At 41.1% G+C, this 23,803-nt stretch overlaps 1 protein-coding gene across 2 annotated transcripts in view; it reads right to left on the bottom strand.

Moving 5' to 3' along the window:
- The window catches only part of VWF (von Willebrand factor), a 195,832-nt gene that overhangs the window by 89,939 nt on the left and 82,090 nt on the right, over window positions 1-23,803 (bottom strand). For both annotated transcript variants that reach the window (XM_056517205.1, XM_056517206.1), the window contains 8 exons: window positions 20,530-20,633; window positions 16,962-17,100; window positions 12,741-12,875; window positions 8,194-8,340; window positions 5,009-5,149; window positions 4,098-4,211; window positions 3,375-3,531; window positions 2,422-2,580 (listed from right to left, as the gene is read on the bottom strand). In XM_056517205.1, the coding sequence (XP_056373180.1) occupies window positions 2,422-2,580; window positions 3,375-3,531; window positions 4,098-4,211; window positions 5,009-5,149; window positions 8,194-8,340; window positions 12,741-12,875; window positions 16,962-17,100; window positions 20,530-20,633 (1,096 nt within the window). The remainder of the gene's footprint in view (window positions 1-2,421; window positions 2,581-3,374; window positions 3,532-4,097; window positions 4,212-5,008; window positions 5,150-8,193; window positions 8,341-12,740; window positions 12,876-16,961; window positions 17,101-20,529; window positions 20,634-23,803) is intronic.

Below are 23,803 nucleotides of genomic sequence, written 5' to 3'. Positions count from 1 at the left end.
CAGGGTTATGGGATTGAGATATTTGGAAAAATAGTGTTAAAATATTTTACTTGCAATACCATGTCTAGCCACTTGGTGTGCTGTTACATAAGTCATGTCTATGCGTAAACTGGTGCACAAACCACTTTCACTGAGCCAAAGTGAGTATAAAACTGTAGCGGGATATGAGGGATACGAGGATGAGATGTGAGGACGGGATATAAGGACAAAAACACCCTCTATGTTGCTTTTCCTCTCCCACAAGGATTAGGTAGGAAAAGCCGGGCAATGCTGGGTACTCTGCTAGTATACGATATAGTTCAGCGGTCCCCAACCCAGTCCTCAAGGCCCATCAACCTTTTTTATTTTTTTTACTTACTGTACTGGAATAGAACAGCGAACATTTCAAATCCTGGACGGTTGTTGGGCCTTAAGAACTGGGTTGGGGACCTCAAGTTTAAAGTTATGACCTATGTAACAGCACACCAAGTGGCTGGGCATGGGATTGCAAGTAAAACTTATCTCTGTTCTGTGAGCAACATTTTAAAATTCATATATAGAAATACTGTAACCTATATAAAAGTCAAGCAACCATTTTAATGCACTGAGGTACAGCCTGTATTCTAGTCCAGAGCTGCATTCACAATTCTGCCGATTTAAGAGCTGAACTCTCTTAACAGGTGTTGACTCTGTACGTCTGCATAGAGTTTGCTGTTATAATTTGCATTTTGGGAGGCATAGTCTTTATTGACCGCCCCCTAGGAGCTCAGCTGAACAATGTCAGTCTTCTCTCCATGACCTATTGCATTTGGTGAATGAAAAGCTACAAATATCAGGTAAAACTCAGTTAATGAACAGTACGTTGTACAGTACGACAATGAATAGTAATGTCTGTAAATGTGCATATTCTAAATATATGAACCATTGGGCCTATTGCCTAGGAATTTAGTCAGTATACAGTAATTGGGTCATATGTACATTATTCTCATTGTTTTTTCGGTTTACACAAGTGCAAATAAAAATTAATAAAAAAAAAAATTGTATAAAAAAAAAAAAAAGAAAAGAAAAAGATAAGTACTAAAAGCATTCCTTCTCTAGCCTATAAAAAGTTATTTGCACATTCTTATAGATGTTGGAATTTGTTTTCTGAAGTCTCAGCCAACAATATTTATCCGTCCTATTAAAACAACCATCTGCTCGGCTGTTACAAATTATTTCATACCGTTCCTCGAATTGTTGCTGATAGGGGAACAGCTACGAGACACAAAGTTTGCTTCATGTCCGAGACATGGAATTATTGTGAATCTCTTCGCTACCATAAGATTGTTTGTTAACATTTTAGACACAATTTTCAACAAAACTATTAGGCGCCATTCACACTACAGAATCTCTACTACTTGGAATTTGTCACATCCAACATCACACCTTTAATTAGTGGGTTTAGCCTAAACATTACTAAGATGTATGTCTATCTTAAAGGGGTAGTCCACAGAAACAAACAATCTGTGTATGGTATTAAAAAAGTCTAATAAAGCAACATACTAAGATAATGTTATTAGCCACACTGCACATATCTCGTCATGTCAGCGGAGCGGTGTGGTTTGTAGCTGTAAAGTCTAGTCACACTCTCTGAATCCCACCTGTCTGCTCAGGATCAGACCGTTGATGTTGGAGGAGCTCATACTACTGGGGGAGCTCATACTACTTCTCAATAGATTTTAAGGCAGCATGAGGCCTTTCTCAGATAAGACAGAAGTAAGCCTTTTCTGATGGAAACTACTGTGACTGGGAAAGGCTTCCTGCTGCCTTAGAATCTGATGAGCAGTAATGTAAGCTTCCACTCTTAACATCAATGGACTTGTTCAGTGCTCAAAGGAGGTGGGGGGGGGGACATGGTCAGGAGCCCTGCTTTAGGCAGTATCACAGGACGTCACAGCTTCAAGAGAAAGAGAACAGCAGGTATGGAAGATCTCTAATGCACTATGGCTTATAACATTATACTAGTAAGTTGCTTTATTGGACTTGTGGACACCATGCATGGGTTGTTTGTGTTGCTGGACAACCCGTTTAGTATGAGGCAATGTAACAGCTATCATTCTCACTGTAAATCACCTAAAACTAGTGATACTGATGTGATAGCATCCAGACCCACCAGCTACTTTGGGGGCAGTGTACCCATTTTGCCCACTGATGAAGCCAAGCAAAACATGTTGTGATCTACTTTGCTCTAGGTGATCTACTTTGCTATAATGTACAATAATATAATGCAAAAATTTAACCCTGCAAAAAAGGAAATTACACCAAGTGTCCACTAGAGGTCCTCAGTATAGATTATACCTATTGTCCCACCCACGAGTTTCCTCCTTCATCAATGATGGTTGAAAATCCTTCAACAAAAAGTTCTTGTAATATTTTGAGAGGAACCAAGAACATGTAACTCACCAGGAGGGCAGTGTGCATGGCAACCTTCCACACATTTAAGGGGACAATTTGTAGATTCCGGGTGCTGGCAGGTCACTGGACAAGCTGATGCACAACTGTTGTATCTCCATTCACACACGTAGTCCAGCTCCTTCACATTCTTCTCTTCACAACTCTGTGCTGTATCCAAAACATATAACTAAGTGTTAGCAGTAGAAACACCAAGTGTCAGATATGTGCAGTGATCTGAAGCAGTGGTCTCCAAACTGTGGCCCTCCAGATGTTATAAAACTACCATATTTGTCGCCGTATAAGACGCACTTTTTCTTCCCCAAAACTGGGGGGGGGGGGAAAGTTGGTGCGTCTTATACGGCAAATACACATTAAAACCTGTCCTATTGCGGCGGTCCCTGCGGTCATCAACGGCCGGGACCTGCGGCTAATACAGGACATCACCGATCGTGGTGATGCCCTGTATTAACCCTTCAGACACGGCGATCAAAGCTAACCGCCGCGTCTGAAGCGAAAGTGACACTAACCCGGCTGCTCAGTCGGGCTGTTCGGGACCGCCGCGGTGAAAGTGGCGACAGCGATGGAGGGCAACATCCAGGGCAGCGGTGATGGGTCCGGAGCGGTGGGGACACGTGAGTATTACCTCCTATACCAGTGGTCTTCCACCTGCGGACCTCCAGATGTTGCAAAACTACAACTCCTGGCATGCCCGGACAGCCGTTGGCTGTCCGGGCATGCTGGGAGTTGTAGTTTTGCAACATGTGGAGGTCCGCAGGTTGAAGGTTCAGAATATTTTTTTCTAGATTTTCATCCTTTAAAATTGGGTGCGTCTTATATGCCGAAGCGTCTTATATGGCGAAAAATACGGTACTCTCTCAGCATGCATTGAATCAACGTGTACACAGATCAAACCCTTGGAGCGGAGGGATCATGTAATGTATGACATTTTTATTTGAACTTACGACAAAAATGGGATGACCTCCACTGCACGTGAACTCCTTCCTGAGCACACGCATGAGCATAGGCCGCTACAGAGTCGCAGAAGCATGCGCAGTCCCCAATGGATTCACAGATGCATGTGTCGTAAGTGCAGACATCATGGTAATGCAGCGGATCAACCTATTAAAGAAAAAAATGTATATATATATATATATGTGTGTGTGTATATATATATATATATATATATATATATATATATATACATATACATGCTATTTGAACTTAAATAAATTGCCTTCTATATGGCGGAGGTCCTTATATATACCTACAAAGCCACCATTGGTGAAGATATGGTTTCATTGTTTAAAATATTTTTATTTGATTTTTAAAAGAATAAAAAAATCTTTTTTACAACAAAAGAAAAAAAAAAGATTATAAAAAGGTTACTTCATCATATACTGTAGTATGTCTAAATATACATCATTGTATTAAAGGGATTATCCAGGAATAGAAAAATTGTGAATTTCTTCCCAAACACAGTGCCACACTTGTTCTTAGGTTGTGTGCGGTATTACAAATTGTCTCCATTCACTTCAATGGAACTGAACAGCAATACCACACACAACCTGAGGACAGGGGTGATGCTGTTTTTTTTGCAGAAATCAAGGTGCAAATGTTATGACTGTCCTACTAGTTCCATATATCTGACTAAAACAGATACCTCCAATAGGGAAAAATTCACTTACTAGTTTATGACAATCTTTAAAAAGGTCATCCCATAAAATGTCGCAGGCATTTTCCACGGCAGCTTGTTTTAGGGCATTGCCTTGGCACAGGGGCATGGTCGTGATAGCGGTGATCTGCGTTGAAGAGAAATTTTAGTACCTTGTCGTAAGTCAATATCTCAATGATACCACAGGAAAAAAAAAATATATATATTATATATGATCAAGTAGGACCTAAGGGTCGAACCATGATGGATTCCTTAAAATTCTGCGTCATGCACTGTCCCTTTAGATATCTTACACCCTAAAAAGAGCAGAGCTGCTTTAAAAAAAAAAAAAGGCCCACTCTTGGCTGTGTTTGGTATTGCAGCTTGGTCCCATTCACTTGAATGTGGCTGAGCTGCAATACCTCACATGACCACTGGAAAATAGTGGCACTGTTTTGTGAGTAGCAGCCATCTAACACAACCTTTTCAATATTAAGGGCAGTGCTTCCCAACCAGTGTGCCTCCAGCTGTTGCAAAACTACAACCCCCAGCATGCATGCCCGGACAGCCAAAGGCACACACTTTTTTCTTTAAATTTCAATAAAAGACAAAAATAAAGTAAAATTCCATATACATTCTAAAACAAAAATACCTTTCTTTTAATACGCTTCCAAAACAGAATTAGACCATAAGGGGAAAAAAATAATGTAAAAAATAAAAATAAAATAAATAAATAAATAAAATATTTTATATATATATATATATATATATATATATATATATATAATTTTGTTTTCATTTAAAAAATTTTAATTAAATAAAATTCCATTTACATTCTTCAATAAAAAGTATCTTTCTTTTGATAGGTTTCCAAAAAAAGAATTCAACCATAAGAAAACTGTAATAAACTCTAAATAGACCTCAGCATGTATTCTTTGTACTCACCATCGCAACGTCAGCACAAAAAGGCTTCACTTTCCAAGAATTTCCAAAGTTACTGGGGTTATTTTCCACCTGATTATTACTACTCATCAAATCGTTGTTTTCGATTCCATCAAAGTTTCCACACAAACCACAGACTTTATTCTGAAGGGAGAAAATAGTAGAAAAAGATTATTTTTCTACATTAGTTAACAAAACATAAAATATTGATGTATTCCTGTGAGTGCTATTTTATGGAGAATGTGCAGAAAAAACGCTTCCTCATTCACGTAATGCTATGGTAGTTAAATTATTATTATTTTCATATTTTATTTACGAATTCAGGTTTTTCTTATGAAAAGTTAAAAAAAAATCAATAAAGGGGTACTGGGGAGATACATTTTTTTTTAAAATTTTCAAATCAACTGGTGTCAGAAAGTTATTCAAATTTGCTAATTGTTTCTATTTAAAAATCTTAATCCTTCCAGTACTTATCAGCTGCTGTATGCTCCCCAGGAAATTGTGTAGTTTTTTCCAATCTGACCACAGTGCTCTCTGCTGACACCTCTGTCCGTGTCAGGAACTGTCCAAAGCAAGAGCAAATTCCTATAGCAAACTTCTCCAGCCAGCCTCCGTCCATATGCATCGCATTTTCTGTCTTGTCCTCATCAGTGTCGCCCGCTCCCCCCCCCCCCCCTCTTCCTCTATCCTATTAGTTATCTATTGCGGAATCTAAGTCTTCCATACAACAGTATTCTTCCAGTCACCCTGTTGTAGTGCGCCTCAATTCGCACCTTGCCAAGTTGTTGGTAGTGCCCCGCTACCGTACCACCTTGTTGTTTCCGTGGCTTTTAGCCAACTAATGTGGTCAGCCCAGATGGCACATACCTAGTACCATTAGTTTGCCAAAATAGCCATCAACGCTTTGCCTAATGATGTGGCGGGGGGACAGGGCCACTTCATGAAGTTGTCGGTATGTACCCAGTGAATGCCACGGTAGATACTTGGAGTAGTATTTATAGTCGGGCCAATACATATCTTTTACAGCAGACTGGGTCAACATCTGGCAGGGGAGTCAGTTGCAAGAAGCCGTCATTGACTGAGTCGGCAGATCCTTCATCGAGTGCTCGTCTTGGAAGCAAGAAGAAGAGAAAAGACCGAAGGACTGGAAGGATGCAAATTAGAACTGGTGGGGACCAGCGGTAGGTAAGTTTGTTTTGTTTTTCTGTATCCCCTCCCCCACCCTAGCACCAAATTATTTTTTTTTACAAACTTTAAAGGTTCCATATACCACAAGACTCTTTTGGAGTGCAGATCCTTCATCGAGCGCTCGTCTTGGAAGCAAGAAGAAGAGAAAAGACCGAAGGACTGGAAGGATGCAAATTAGAACTGGTGGGGACCAGCGGTAGGTAAGTTTTTTTTGTTTTTCTGTATCCCCTCCCCCACCCTAGCACCAAATTAGTTTTTTTTACAAACTTTAAAGGTTCCATATACCACAAGACACCATCATAGGTCTTGTGGAGTGCAGAACTTAAAGGGTCAAAACTGTTTTCTTCAACACTCCAGAAAGGTGACTCAGTTAGTAATATGTAATGGCCTTATTCCATGGAGACATTAGCGGAACTGAAGGGAGGGCGAGGGGGTTGCACCACTTTGTTTAGTCTTATTACTAATTAAAAACAAAATTTAAAACATAAATTATAGATGAAAAATAATAATGTTCTAGACACTAATGTTTCTGGTGAGAAAAATCGGAAAGCCAGCAGTAATAAATAAGAGCTTAGTAAGAAATTATAAATACAGCGCGTTTCACGTGTCACTTCTGGTGCAAGTATCGCTGCTGTCACCTGTCAATCACTTTAGCAACTTGGCTGACACCAGAGGTTTAACACCTCAACTAAGAGTACAGTGCTCTAAAGGAGAAAGGCAAAATCCCCCAGAACACCTACAGAAAACACTCATCACACTCTAAATGATCGTATTCAGCCAGACGCAGCCGGCCAAGACAGGATTTCACAAAGAGAAATATATTTAGAAAATCTCGTGAAATTTGGAAAAGTTAAAAAGTTATATTTTTAATTCAGCTTAAAGGGAAATTCACCTTAAAATTTTACGGCGCTTAAAAATTCTGATTTTTTTGTAAACATGGCCTTTTTTAAAGTATTACATTATTTCCAGTATTTTCAATTTTTTTAAGCAGGTGACGTTTCAGGAACAAAAAAAAAAATGTGGTGGGGTGGGGTGGGGGGAGTTACATAGGATAACTCACTTGTCCATTCCGGTCACCGCTGCTCACCACTTCCTGGTTCCATTTCAACACGTGCCACTCAGTCACTCACTGGCATAAGCGGTGACCTGTTCCAGCAAGTGATTGGCTGAGTGGACATTTCCTGCATGTTGAAGTGTCAATAGGAAGCTATCGTAATGGAAGCCATGGAAAATCGGGAAGACGAGAGTCTTATGTTTTTCTTTTTTAAGCCACCTTTTAAAAAATTCTTATTTAATTTATATTAAAATGTATTAAAAATCCTTAATATTGGTAATACTTTTTTTGTATTTCTTTTAAATTGATAATGCATCCAAGTATAACGTGAATCAGTTATAAGCAAGTGAAGACAACCCCTGTAGATATGTCCTAGAATGTTCTATGGATGTTGTAAAGAGGGATCCCACTCTCCAAGAGCGGCTCTCTTACTGGCCATGATTTACATGAATGGTCATCCCAATTACTACCAGGTACTGTGATACTACTTTGCTGTAGTTGGAGGCCATATTTTGAAAGAAAGACCACCTGGGGGATTGTGTTCATGGAAATGGCATACAGTGTTAAAGAGGTACTCCATTGAACCAGTGTTCGGAACATTTTGTTCCATGCGGGTTGCATGGGTCGTAATGTCACGGCCACGCTCCCGCAATGCAAGTCTATGGGAGGGGGTTTGGCCACACCCCCTCCCATAGACTTGCATTGAGAGGGCGTGGAGTGACGTCCCGATCCTTGCAGCCTGCATCCAGCGTTCAGAACAAAATGTTCCTAAAACTGGGGCACCGCAGTACCCCTTTAAACAAATTTCAGGCCCTTTGTCATGGGTGGTAAAAGCCATCTTCAAAATGGAGGTCCCATTTGGTTCCTTTCTGTAGGGCACTATCTCCTTGTAGGTCAATGGTGTTTTGCACCTTTTGTAGAAAAAAAAGTAATAAAGTTGAATTACCCTCAAGGTTCCCTTCAAGGTGATGTAGATTCTCTTCCCTTTGTCCCATGTAATGGATATTTCACTTCCCAGAGTCAAAATGAAGAAGTTTCCAGACTGCCGAATGTCAAAGCCAATCTCGCTGTTCAGAGGTTTCCTGATATTGATCTGAGGAAGAGTAAATATGGTGAAATTAATATACGGCTCAGTATTTGTTTCTGGCTCCTCACAAAAAAATGGCTAATTTTACTTCTGATGTATTTTACAGATCTGTATATGATTAACTGATAGTTGGGGAGTCTTTGTCCAATAATCTACAACACATACGGGGTGCTGTGCAAAATCATTCCAAACCCATTTGGGCACAATGACCATCAGTGGAGATCAACGGCTTTGTCCCCTTTTCGAGACTCGTACCTTTTGACAACCTTTTCATCTTTCCTTAAAGGGGTACTCTGCACCTAGACATCTTATCCCCTATCCAAGGATAAGGGATAAGATGTCTTAACGCGGGGGTCTCGCTGCTGGGGACCCCCGCGATCTCTCCTGCAGCCCCCGAGTCATCAGCTGTATGGAGCTAAGTTTGCTCCGTGGTTGATGACTCCCGATACAGGGGCTGGCGGTTCGTGGCTGCCCCTCCCATAGACTTATATTAAAGGGGTGGGACTTAATGTCACAAGGGGGCGGGGCTGTGACATAACAATCCGCCGGCCCCTGTATCGTGAGTCATCAGCCACAGAGCAAACTTTGCTCGGTAGAGCTGATGACTCGGGGGCTGCAGGAGAGATCACAGGAGAGATAGGGGATAAAATGTCTAGGGGCAGAGTACCCCTTTAAGCTTCATGGTCACTAATCAATCATAGGGTTTACTATCAGTAAAAACTCTCCCAGACATCTCATACAGGACAATGAGGTCACATGACTCCAATAACCTCCACAGTCACCAGTTCCCAACCAATAGATCAACGATGGGATGTGGTAGAATGGGAGATTCTCATCATGGATGTGCAGCCGACAAATCTGCAGCAACTGTGTGATGTCATCATGTCCATATGGAGGAACTGTGTGATGTCATCATGTCCATCTGGATGAACTGTGTGATGTCATCATGTCCATATGGAGGAACTGTGTGATGTCATCATGTCCATATGGAGGAACTGTGTGATGTCATCATGTCCATATGGAGGAACTGTGTGATGTCATCATGTCCATCTGGAGGAACTGTGTGATGTCATCATGTCTATATGGAGGAACTGTGTGATGTCATCATGTCCATCTGGAGGAACTGTGTGATGTCATCATGTCTATATGGAGGAACTGTGTGATGTCATCATGTCCATATGGAGGAACTGTGTGATGTCATCATGTCCACATGGAGGAACTGTGTGATGTCATCACGTCCATATAGAGGAACTGTGTGATGTCATCATGTCCATATGGAGGAACTGTGTGATGTCATCATGTCCATATGGAGGAACTGTGTGATGTCATCATGTCCATATGGTGGAACTTTCTGAGGTCATCATGTCTATATGGAGGAACTGTGTGATGTCATCATTTTCATATGGAGGAACTGTATGATATCATCATGTCCATATAGAGGAACTGTGTCATGTCATCATGTCCATATAGATGAACTGTGTCATGTCATCATGTCCATATGGAGGAACTGTGTGATGTCATCATGTCCATATGGAGGAACTGTGTGATGTTATCATGTCCATATGGAGGAACTGTGTGATGTCATCATGTTCATATGGAGGAACTGTGTGATGTCATCACGTCCATATGGAGGAACTGTGTGATGTCATCATGTCCATATGGAGGAACTGTGTGATGTCATCATGTCCATATGGAGGAACTGTGTGATGTCATCATGTCCATAAGGAGGAACTGTGTGATGTCATCATGTCCATATGGAGGAACTGTGTGATGTCATCATGTCCATATGGAGGAACTGTGTGATGTCATCATGTCCATAAGGAGGAACTGTGTGATGTCATCATGTCCATATGGAGGAACTGTGTGATGTCATCATGTCTATATGGAGGAACTGTGTGATGTCATCATGTCCATATGGAGGAACTGTGTGATGTCATCATGTCCATATGGAGCAAAATCTTTGAGGAACGTTTCTAACACCTTGTAGTAAGTATGGCCACCAAGACTTAAGGCAACATGGGGTTCAACCTGGTACTAGCAATGTGTACCTAATAAATTGGCCGTGTGTGTATGTACATTGTTTTTTGTACCCATTTTTTTGTGTATTTTCTGCTTTCTCCTCTTTTCATCTCTTTGCTTTTGGTATGCCTTTTTATGCATTTAAGAAAAATTCAATGAGAAATTTTTAATAAGAAAAATAATTGCGGAAAGTCAATTCTCTAAGTGTCGAAGCAGCTAAAGGATCCTAAGTATAGGCGCATGAGGGACTATTCACAAAGTTCAGAAATTCCAACATAAGTCGCAAATAGCAGGAAAACATCCAACACTTAGTACTGGATCCAATTATTTATTAACTTCTAAATGCCAAAAATTTAGTATGGAGAATAAACAGGTGTCGGAGCCAATGGCCATTTCACGCACACCTGTGCAACACATCAAAGGCCTTGACAGGTGTGAACACGACTCCTATCAGCCAGGACATGTGCTTATTCCTCTAACTAAATGTATTGCTCCTATGGGCACCAAATTGTCCTCCAACACCTTCTGATTCTCATAGTTCATGAAGACATTTGAATGAAAAAGCGGCAAATATTGTTAATAGTGTACATTAGGGTCAGATTTACAATTTTGGGGGTAGAAAGGCACTATATTACCAGAAATGCAACTAGTATGAGTGAACATATTGTAGTCTATGGTAAAACCTGTCAATAGGTGTTTAAAGGGATACTCCAGCATTCAAAAACATGTTTTTAAATGCTGGAATACTCTCTTAATTACTCTGCAGCACTGCCACAGGGGAAATTAAGTATTGCAAGGACAGGTCCTCCACAGACAGAGAAGCTCTTTCTTTTCAGTTAACTAGTCAGTTGATGTTGGTGTTATGGATGCAACTGTGCCAACTAGACAGAATACCAATGTAACCCTCTAACACAGTGGTTCTCAACCGATTTGCGGCTGCAGTCCAGTGGGGAAGATGGCTGGAGGAGCTAGGACCTCTGTGGCATATCACCACCACAGGGGTCCTAGCATGTCGAAGCTGAGATGTCTCCAGCGGTTTTAGGCCTCTAGTGACACTGCCTGCAGCCACTAGAGGCTGGAAACATCACTTCTCCATCACGTCACATAGGTAGAAAGATTGCCAGCTGACCTCTAGTGGCCACAGGAAGAAGCTGAAGTCACACCGAGTGACTGCGAGGAAACCAAGGAGAGTATCTGTTTGTTGTTTCATTTTCTCCTTAAAAGGAGTCCTACCTACAGGTTGCAAGATAATGACAGGGGCCCTATATACAGGGAGCGAGCTTACTACAGCCCTATATACAGGGGACAAGGAGGTAAATACAGGGGTCAAGCTAACTACAGTGGTGCGCAATTTACAGGGAGAAAGCTTGATAGAGAGGGCCCTATTTAAAGGGGGCAAGATAAATACAGGGGCCCTATGTACAAGGGGGAAGCTAACTACAGGAGGATCCTATTTACAAGGGGCAAGCTAAATACAGGGGGCCTATATAGGAGACAAGCTAAATACAGGAGGGCCTTATATACAGGATGCAAACTACCTACAGGGGGTCCTCTATACAGGGGGAAAACTACCTACAGGAGGCTCTTCCATTCAGAGGGAAAACTACCTAAAGGGGGCTCCTCAGTACAGGAAGCAAGCAACCTACAGTGGAATCCTGCATACAGGGGGCAAGCTACCTACTGAGGGGTTCTACATAAAGGGGGCAATCTACTTACAGGGGATCCTCCATTCACAGTGAAAACCACCTACAGGGGGCTCCTCTGTACAGGAGGCAAGCACCCTACAGGGGGTTCTGCATTCAGGGGAAAGCTACCTACAGAGGGGTACTACATTCTATATACTACATACATAATGTACTCACTGGGGGTCCATACATTCAGGGGGTTGGATCGATGTGCCCCACAGAATAACAGTTCTAGGTGTGCCCCGAGTTGAAGAAGGTTGGGAGATACTACTGTAACAGCTTCAGGTTCTCTATAAATGTATACTTGTAATACCATGCTTAACCACATGGTGTGCTGTTAAAAAGTGCTGCACTATTGTGTACTTTAAAAGGGTTATCCAGGAACAGAAAAACACAGGTAATTTATTTCCAAAAACGCTCCCCGTCTGTCTCCAGGTTGGGTGTGGTACATCCACTTCAATGGAACTAAGCTGCAGAACCACACCCAATCTGGAGAAAGACAGGGCGTGGTTTTTGAAAGAAAGAAATTAGCTCTGTTTTTCTATTCCTGGATAACCCCTTTAAGCAGTAGAGCACTTATGTTATGTTATTAAACTATTGGATCCACTGCACTAAAAAAAATAAAAAATAAGTATGGAGTCATATATTTGGAGAAGGCCTCATTGTCGGAGGGGTATGGCCCAGTGCCCCCCATGTACATACCTGCTCATTTTCTAACTCAATTTCTCCATTTCTAAACAGAATTGTGATCTTCTTTGTACATCTGTCTCCAGTGAAACCACAACCAACATTTCCCACAAGGATGCGGAAGGTTCCTGGTTCATCACCACAGAAATCCTATAGGAAAACAGATCCTATTGTCAGATGTGAATGGGATAGATCATTACACATTGGAGAGACACCACGTTCTAGGACCTACCTGAGATAACACATACTGGAAGTCTTACCTGAGATAACACATACTGGCAGTCTTACCTGAGATAACACATACTGGCAGTCTTACCTGAGATAACACATACTGGCAGTCTTACCTGAGATAACACATACTGGCAGTCTTACCTGAGATAACACATACTGTAAGTCTTACCTGAGATAACACATACTGGCAGTCTTACCTGAGATAACACATACTGGCAGTCTTACCTGAGATAACACATACTGGCAGTCTTACCTGAGCTAACACATACAGGCAGTCTTACCTGAGCTAACACATACTGGCAGTCTTACCTGAGATAACACATACTGTAAGTCTTACCTGAGATAACACATACTGGCAGTCTTACCTGAGATAACACATACTGGCAGTCTTACCTGAGCTAACACATACAGGCAGTCTTACCTGAGATAACACATACTGGCAGTCTTACCTGAGCTAACACATACTGGCAGACTTACCTGAGATAACACATACTGGCAGTCTTACCTGAGATAACACATACTGGCAGTCTTACCTGAGATAACACATACTGGCAGTCTTACCTGAGATAACACATACTGGCAGTCTTACCTGAGCTAACACATACAGGCAGTCTTACCTGAGCTAACACATACAGGCAGTCTTACCTGAGATAACACATACTGGCAGTCTTACCTGAGCTAACACATCCTGGCAGTCTTACCTGATATAACACATCCTGGCAGTCTTACCTGAGATAACACATCCTGGCAGTCTTACCTAAGCTAACACATACAGGCAGTCTTACCTGAGATAACACATACTGGCAGTCTTACCTGAGATAACACATACTGGCAGTCTTACCTGAGCTAACAGATACAGGCAGTCTTACCTGAGCTAACACATACTGGCAGTCTTACCTGAGCTAACACATACTGGCAGTCTTACCTGAGCTAACACATACTGGCAGTCTTACCTGTGCTAACACATACTGGCAGTCTTACCTGAGCTAACACATACTGGCAGTCTTACCTGAGATAACACATACTGGCAGTCTTACCTGAGATAACACATACTGGCAGTCTTACCTAAGCTAACACATACTGGCAGTCTTACCTGAGATAACACATACTGGCAATCTTACCTGAGCTAACACATACAGGCAGTCTTACCTGAGCTAACACATACTGGCAGTCTTACCTGAGATAACACATACTGGCAGTCTTACCTGAGATAACACATACTGGCAGTCTTACCTGAGATAACACATACTGGCAGTCTTACCTGAGATAACACATACTGGCAATCTTACCTGAGCTAACACATACAGGCAGTCTTACCTGAGCTAACACATACTGGCAGTCTTACCTGAGATAACACATACTGGCAGTCTTACCTGAGATAACACATACTGGCAGTCTTACCTGAGATAACACATACTGGCAGTCTTACCTGAGATAACACATACTGGCAGTCTTACCTGAGATAACACATACTGGCAGTCTTACCTGAGATAACACATACTGGCAATCTTACCTGAGCTAACACATACAGGCAGTCTTACCTGAGCTAACACATACTGGCAGTCTTACCTGAGATAACACATACTGGCAGTCTTACCTGAGATAACACATACTGGCAGTCTTACCTGAGATAACACATACTGGCAGTCTTACCTGAGATAACACATACTGGCAGTCTTACCTGAGATAACACATACTGGCAGTCTTTCCTGAGATAACACATACTGGCAGTCTTACCTGAGATAACACATACTGGCAGTCTTACCTGAGATAACACATACTGGCAGTCTTACCTGAGATAACACATACTGGCAGTCTTATCTGAGATAACACATACAGGCAGCCTTACCTGAGATAACACATGCTGGCAGTCTTACCTAAGCTAACACATACTGGCAGTCTTACCTGAGATAACACATACTGGCAGTCCTACCTGAGATAACACATACTGGCAGTCTTACCTGAGCTAACACATACAGGCAGTCTTACCTGAGCTAACACATACTGGCAGTCTTACTTGAGCTAACACATACTGGCAGTCTTACCTGAGCTAACACATACTGGCAGTCTTACCTGTGCTAACACATACTGGCAGTCTTACCTGAGCTAACACATACTGGCAGTCTTACCTGAGATAACACATACTGGCAGTCTTACCTGAGATAACACATACTGGCAGTCTTACGTGAGATAACACATACTGGCAGTCTTACCTGAGATAACACATACTGGCAGTCTTACCTAAGCTAACACATACCGGCAGTCTTACCTGAGATAACACATACTGGCAATCTTACCTGAGCTAACACATACAGGCAGTCTTACCTGAGCTAACACATACTGGCAGTCTTACCTGAGATAACACATACTGGCAGTCTTACCTGAGATAACACATACTGGCAGTCTTACCTGAGATAACACATACTGGCAGTCTTACCTGAGATAACACATACTGGCAATCTTACCTGAGCTAACACATACAGGCAGTCTTACCTGAGCTAACACATACTGGCAGTCTTACCTGAGATAACACATACTGGCAGTCTTATCTGAGATAACACATACTGGCAGTCTTACCTGAGATAACACATACTGGCAGTCTTACCTGAGATAACACATACTGGCAGTCTTACCTGAGATAACACATACTGGCAGTCTTACCTGAGATAACACATACTGGCAGTCTTACCTGAGATAACACATACTGGCAGTCTTACCTGAGATAACACATACTGGCAGTCTTACCTGAGATAACACATACTGGCAGTCTTACCTGAGCTAACACATACAGGCAGTCTTACCTGAGATAACACATACTGGCAGCCTTACCTGAGATAACACATACTGGCAGTCTTACCTGAGCTAACACATACTGGCAGTCTTACCTGAGATAACACATACTGGCAATCTTACCTGAGCTAACACATCCTGGCAGTCCTACCTGAGCTAACACATCCTGGCAGTCTTACCTGAGCTAACACATACAGGCAGTCTTACCTGAGATAACACATACTGGCAGTCTTACCTGAGATAACACATACTGGCAGTCTTACCTGAGATAACACATATTGGCAGTCTTACCTGAGATAACACATACTGGCAGTCTTACCTGAGATAACACATACTGGCAGTCTTACCTGAGATAACACATACTGGCAGTCTTACCTGAGATAACACATACTGGCAGTCTTACCTGAGATAACACATACTGGCAGTCTTACCTGAGATAACACATACTGGCAGTCTTACCTGAGCTAACACATACTGGCAGTCTTACCTGAGATAACACATACTGGCAGTCTTACCTGAGATAACACATACTGGCAGTCTTACCTGAGATAACACATACTGGCAGTCTTACCTGTGCTAACACATACTGGCAGTCTTACCTGAGCTAACACATACTGGCAGTCTTACCTGAGCTAACACATACTGGCAGTCTTACCTGAGATAACACATACTGGCAGTCTTACCTGAGCTAACACATACTGGCAGTCTTACCTGAGATAACACATCCTGGCAGTGTTACCTGAGATAACACATACTGGCAGTCTTACCTGAGCTAACACATACAGGCAGTCTTACCTGAGATAACACATACTGGCAGCCTTACCTGAGATAACACATACTGGCAGTCTTACCTGAGCTAACACATACTGGCAGTCTTAACTGAGATAACACATACTGGCAATCTTACCTGAGCTAACACATCCTGGCAGTCCTACCTGAGTTAACACATCCTGGCAGTCTTACCTGAGCTAACACATACAGGCAGTCTTACCTGAGATAACACATACTGGCAGTCTTACCTGAGATAACACATATTGGCAGTCTTACCTGAGATAACACATACTGGCAGTCTTACCTGAGATAACACATACTGGCAGTCTTACCTGAGATAACACATACTGGCAGTCTTACCTGAGATAACACATACTGGCAGTCTTACCTGAGCTAACACATACTGGCAGTCTTACCTGAGATAACACATACTGGCAGTCTTACCTGAGATAACACATACTGGCAGTCTCCAGGAAAGTTGTAGACCAGGCCATCAAATGTGAAGTAGTGTGACATCCCGATGGCCGAACAGGTACCGTCACAGACATTTTTTGTACATTGCCAAATTCTGCCTCGACAAACACTGAAAAATAAAGTATATTTACAGGATGCATTCAATACATAGATATAGTAGATAGATAGATATGAGATAGATATATATGAGATAGATGTATATGAGATAGATAGATATGAGATAGATAGATATGAAATAGATAGATAGATGTGAGATAGATAGATAGATAGATATGAGATAGATATATATATGAGATAGATAGATATGAGATAGATATGAGATAGATAGATAGATAGATATGAGATAGATAGATAGATAGATAGATATGAGATAGATATGACATAGATATGAGATAGATAGATATGAGATAGATAGATATGAGATAGATAGATAGATAGATATGAGATAAATAGATAGATATGAGATAGATATGAGATAGATATGAGATAGATAGATATGAGATAGATATGAGATAGATAGATAGATATGAGATAGATATGAGATAGAGTAGATGTGGAGCACCGCAACCCAAAAAATGGAAATAGCGATGGGTGTCAGCAATTCGCTGTCCCAGGTAACGGGTCAAAGGATACACAGCAAGGAAAAATTGCAGCACTCCAAAATTTAAATGCAAAAAGGTGTAGGATTTATTAGCCTGGCGGCATAGCGACGTTTCGGCTGCCCACTTGCAGCCTTTCTCAAGCTTAACATAAGTGGTACTGACAGAGTATTTATACATAGGTTATACATAAGTGAAGTAATTGGTTACATAAAATTAATGTGCACAATTAATAAAAATTAATTACATCACAAAGTGCATCAGTGTTTATAACACTATCATCCCCCCCCCCCCCCTTGTGCAGGCAGGGGGATCAGTTCTCAATAACAACCAATCAGATTCCAGCTTTCTTTGTTAAGAGGCCTTTTTTTTAAATGAAACCAATTTGATTGGTTGCTATGGTGACTTTTCCCCCTGCGCAGAGTTTGATAAGTTTCCCCTTTATATCTTTGCTTTAATTTATCAAGGCCCAGAATCACAGAAAACAACATCTGTTGTGGTGACGCCCATGTAAAACATTTTGTTAACACACTAACCCGCCATCACACTTGCGCTCATAATGCTACAATTTATGGGGCACACACAGTAAAACGCATTATTATACCCAAGTGACCCGTTCGGGGCTATTATGAAACACGAGACGACTATAATTGAGTAATTTTCAAGCTATTATATCCTGATACATTTCCAAATAAACGGCTGATTTAGTGGTAATGGGATCGGGACGGAGATATGTTTACTCTTTATTATGGTGACTGGGACATCTCCTGTGGTGTCATCCACACCCTGTACGGTATACACAACCCACATGTGACAACACCCATTATCCTCAGGAAGATATGGAGAAGATCAGAAACAGCGGATAAAATTAATTGTTAAAAGGGCATCCTTAAAAGGATACTCGGCCCCTAGACATCTTATCCCCTATCCAAAGGATAGGGGATAAGATGTCTGATTGCTGGGGATCTCCCTGCTGCACCCGGAGTTCGTTTAGAGCAATGGGTTCAGCGCCGGAGGCTCGTGACGTCACGGCCACGCCCCCTCAGTGCAAGTCTATGGGAGGGGTCGTGACGGCCGTCATGCCCCCCCATAGACTTGCATTGAGGGGGCGTGGCCACGACGTCACGAGCCTTCGGCGCTGAACCCATTGCTCTAAACGAACTTCGGGTGCAGCATGGAGATCGCGGAGGTCACGAGCCTTCCCCCCACATCACCAGTCATCCTACATGGAGCGAAGTTCCCTCTGTGCACAAGATGTCTGGGGTGCTGCAGCCGAGATGGATGGGGGATAAGAGTACTTCTTTAATAAAGAACATTTATCACATCTGAGATGATAAATGTTCTCTAAAGGGGCCCCAGTATTAACTAAAATGGGGCACTGAGCCCCCTCATCTCTCACCACAGTCATGTCTGAATGGAGCAGCGGTCAAGCATATGCAATACTTCTCCATTCAGGCCAGTCTTTGTATGGTGGAATTACTCTATACCAGAAAGACCCGGATTATAGGGATGCCACCACAAGAACATGGTCTGGGGCCTCCACCAGCTTGGAGACCAAGGCAGCTTCTGTTACTCACCCTCCCTGATCACTCTATGATAACCTAAGGTCTATGGAGCTATGCCATCGACTCCTGATAATACTTGGCACTCTTTCATGGCTGCGGGGGGGGGGGGGGGGGGTCACCAAAGAATCATCAGGGAGGATGAGTATCAGGGTCTGCCTTGGTTTCTGAAGGGTTGGAGGCCATCTCCATATTTCCCAAAGATTTCCATGGAAAGAGCTACAGTATGTACATGCATGACCACCTCTTCTATATGTCACTGTGGCAAGTTGGTCCGGTAGCATTTGGCACATAGAGGTGGAATGAGGATCACCTAACCTAAATCCGGCCTGAAGACCAGACCAAAAACTTTACTAAAAGCGTACCTGTCATAGTGTAAAAAAATAAAATAAAAAAGAAGTGATGTTAATTAGTACCTAATCCTGATCATGAGATCATGTACATATCATTTTTATGTGTCTAGGACCTATATATCCCTAACAGATAGCATTTATATGTTGCTCACTTGCTTTGTCTTCTTGCCTTGTGGAGGGGGCGTGTCCATCTCTCTCCCTCACTGTGATGACTCATCTGCTCTGAGTCTGAAAGCAGCCTGGCAGTCTGCAGATCACTGCACAGTAGTTTTTATTCATACATTTTCTATCTGTTACTAGTAAAGCTGGATGCTAATCAACATAGCAGTCATTATATGTGTCATTCAGCTTTCACAGAGTCCTGAATGTCTGATCAGCTTTTTTGTCATTCAGGAGTCAGAGAAAGCTTCGGCTGTTTAAGCATGCTGGGAGTTGTAGTTTTGCAACAGCTGGAACTGCAGTGTTTGTAAAGCACTGTGTTAGAGCAGTGTTGCCTTTAGCTATTGCAAAACTACAACTCCCAGCATGTCCACACATCCTTTGTCTATAGTTTTGCAAGAGCTGGAGGCACACAGCTGGAGAATACACAGCTCTAAAACAGAGTTTTACAAAGATTGTACCCCCAGCTATTGCAAATCTACAACTCCCATCATAGGAGTTGTAGTTTAGGAACAGCTGAAGGCTGTAGTGGTGCAGTGGTGATCTCCTATACTGCATACCAAAACACTTTACGGCCGGTATCCAATATGCTGCAAAATACAGAGTAGTCTGTCTGCATAGAGATAGATGACCCCTAGTGGCGGCTATTTTCATTTTTTATTTTTTTTTGTAAAATGTACAGGTTTTTTTCATAAATAAATGTATATTTTAAAAAGTCATCTTTTCTGTAGTACTATAAAATATAAAACCATTTTCATAATGACAGTGCCTCTTTATGTTTCCCAGTAGAGGAAGGAAAGGTTCAAAATGACAGGACAGGGAAACATTTAGGTATAGAAGCATTTATTCAGTGCCTTATATTTACCAGGTGTTACAGTCTTGGTTCACTGACTCCCCCAGAGCATAGTCCTTCCCTGCATGTCTACATGGACACTTATTGGGAAATATACACCTGTTATTGTGTCGGACCTAAACATAAGAGGGAAAAAATACTTAGAATGTTATGGTCTTATTGAATCTTCATCATACTGAAAAAAAGTAAAAGGGATATATATCTACAGACAAAAGGAGGCACAAACCAAAAGCCCATCATAATAACAACAACACTAATAATAATTAGATATAACAAATGGGATAGGTAGTTGGTTAGATAGCTATGACATATATTGGAGATAGATAGATAAATATGAGATAGATATGAGATAGATAAATATGAGATAGATAGATATGAGGTAGTTAGATAAATAGATATGAGATAGATAGCTATGAGATAGATAGATAAATACATATGAGATAGATAGATATGAGATAGATAGAATATGAGATAGATAGATATGAGATAGATATGAGATAGATAGATAGAGATAGATAGATAGATAGATAGATAGATAGGAGATAGATAGATAGATATGAGATAGATAGATATGAGATAGATAGATAGAGATAGATAGATAGGAGATAGATAGATAGATAGATAGATATGAGATAGATATGAGATAGATGATAGATAGATGATAGATAGATATGAGATAGATAGATACACATGAGATAGAGAGATAGATATGAGATAGATAGATAGATATGAGATAGATAGAATATTGGATAGATAGATATGAGTAGTGTTGAGCAGCATAGGCCATATTCGAATTCGCAATATTTCGCGAATATATGGACGAATATTCGTCATATATTCGCTAAATTCACATATTCGTAATATTCGCGTTTTATTTTCGCATATGCGAAAATTCGCTAGCCAGTCTCACACAGTAGTATTAGAGCCTTCTTTACACTACACAAGCTGGAAGCAGAGAGGGGTGATCACTGTGATGTGAACTGTGAAGAAAAAAAAAAAAAACGAATATTCGTCATTACGAATATATAGTGCTATATTTGCGAATATTCACGAATTCGCTAATAAAATTCGCATTTCGAATATTCGCGAGCAACACTAGATATGAGATAGATAAATATGAGATTGAGATAGATAGATGGATATGTGATTGATTGATAGATAGATATTTTTTTCTTTCTCTGAAGAATGTATAGCGCACTCTTATTTTCTATTGTAGTAATAAATCACATACAAGGAAAAATTCCAGATTACTGGTTTAAGTGTTGAATATTTTATAGAAAGGAAAGGAAAAATACTCCTATAAATCACACAGAGCGCACTGGTGAACTTATAACATTTTTCAGTAGCTTATGCCGCCGCTTTTTTTTTTTTTTTAAACTATGAAGTAAATGTCTCTTGCTGTTTACTGCCACCTAGTGGTTAACAAAGTATACTGCAGTTCACAAAAAAAAAAAAAAAAAAAATTTTTTTATCTCCAGCGGGGTTTCCCATATGAATAAAAATTATGTACAGGCAAGAATTCTCTGACTGGTGGGGGTCCCATATCCCAATAGTGAGAATAGGGGGTCATGCCTCCCCTGGGTTTCGTGGAGCGGGTTCTCTTTTGAGACGGAGTTAAATTTTGTGAACGTTGCGACTTTTTTTTCTTTCTTTTACTACATAATAGTCGTCAGGCGGGGAACAATTAGGCGTTCTGCGGTTCTGCTACCAGCTTATGACCAGACTTAGCACTTAATAAATTTCTGCTTCCAGTTCCATATGCCGAACTGTAACAGCTGAACCCCCCATTACCGTGCAGGTGTCTCGCCAGTGCAAAACTTACATCCAAATATCAGGCACTTTATGTTAGCGCCCCCCCCCCAGTGCAAAATCTGTAAACCTCCCCCATAGCTACCCCTTTTCGGCACTGGGGCCCGAGTGTGACTGCTACCTCTGCACCCCCTGTAGCTAACCCTAGCTCACTTTATCATAGAAATGATAAAATATGATAAAATAAAATTCTGGTACTCGGCTCCACCTTTTGGTGATTCATGGCATAGCAAGTAAAGAATTTCATTTATAAATGGCTGACTGCAGCACCTTGTGGTCAGTAATGGTATTACAGCATAGCGCCACTTACGTAAAATCCCAGCTTGAGCATCATCAAATGGTATAGAGGAGGCAACGCTCAATCTCCACAGACCAGTGTATCCCAACCAGGATACCTCCAGCTGTTGTAAAACTACAACTCCCAGTCTTTAATTTGTCCTCTGTAAGATCAAATATGCTAAATTATTGTTATTGTATAGAAATGTGTATAAAATTCCCTTGTCTAGGACAGTGTTCCCAAACCAGAGTACCTCCAGCTGTTGTAAAACTACAATTCCCAGCATGCCCGGACAGCCGAAGGCTGTCCGGGCATGGTAGGAGTTGTAGTTTTGCAACAGCTGGAGGCACCCTGGTTGAAAAACACTGTTCCAGACAAGTGAGTTTTATACACATTTCTATACAATGGCAAAAATTTAGCTAATTTGGTCTTACAGAGGACGAATTAAAGAAATCGAACTTTTGAAAGTCACTTATTAACCCCCTAGGGTCTTTTTAAAGCTGCATACACCTTTTATAGCACTGTAGCAGAAGATGGGCATGAGGTCCCATACTAGGTATTAAAGGGGTATTCGAGTGGGGAAAAAAAAATAATAAAAAAAAAATATATATATATATATATATATATATAACATGTTGTATCTATATACTCATGTTTCATCTATATCTTTGTGCTAGCAGTGTGCTGCTGTATTCTTCTGTTGCTGTATATTTAGCCCAGCAGCCTGTACCTGTAAGCCAGGTCTTAACAATAGTTTGGAATCAATAGTGCTGGCCAACTTATTCTTTTGTCTATATATATATATATATATATATATATATATATATATATATATATATATTTATTTCTTTTTTTTATTTCTTTTTTTTGTAAATCAACCGGTGCCAGAAAGTTAAACAGATTTGTAAATGACTTCTGTTTAAAATCAGCTGCTTTATGCTCCAGAAGAAGTTGTGTAGTTCTTTTCTGTCTGACCACAGTGCTCTCTGCTGACACCTCTGTCCATGTCAGGAACTGACCAGAGCAGGAAAGGTTTGCTATGGGGATTTGCCCCTACTCTGGACAGTTCCTGACATGAACAGAGGTGTCAGCAGAGAGCACTGTAGTCAAACCGAAAAGAACAACTCAACTTCCTCTGTAGTATAGAACAGCTGATAAGTACTGGAAGGATTAAGATTTATAAATAGAAGAAATTTACAA

Source organism: Hyla sarda, chromosome 4 (assembly GCF_029499605.1).
Source record: "Hyla sarda isolate aHylSar1 chromosome 4, aHylSar1.hap1, whole genome shotgun sequence".
NCBI classification, from domain to species: domain Eukaryota; kingdom Metazoa; phylum Chordata; class Amphibia; order Anura; family Hylidae; genus Hyla; species Hyla sarda.
Note: the sequence above shows the minus strand (reverse complement) of the source record. Positions and strands in the feature narration are given on the sequence as shown.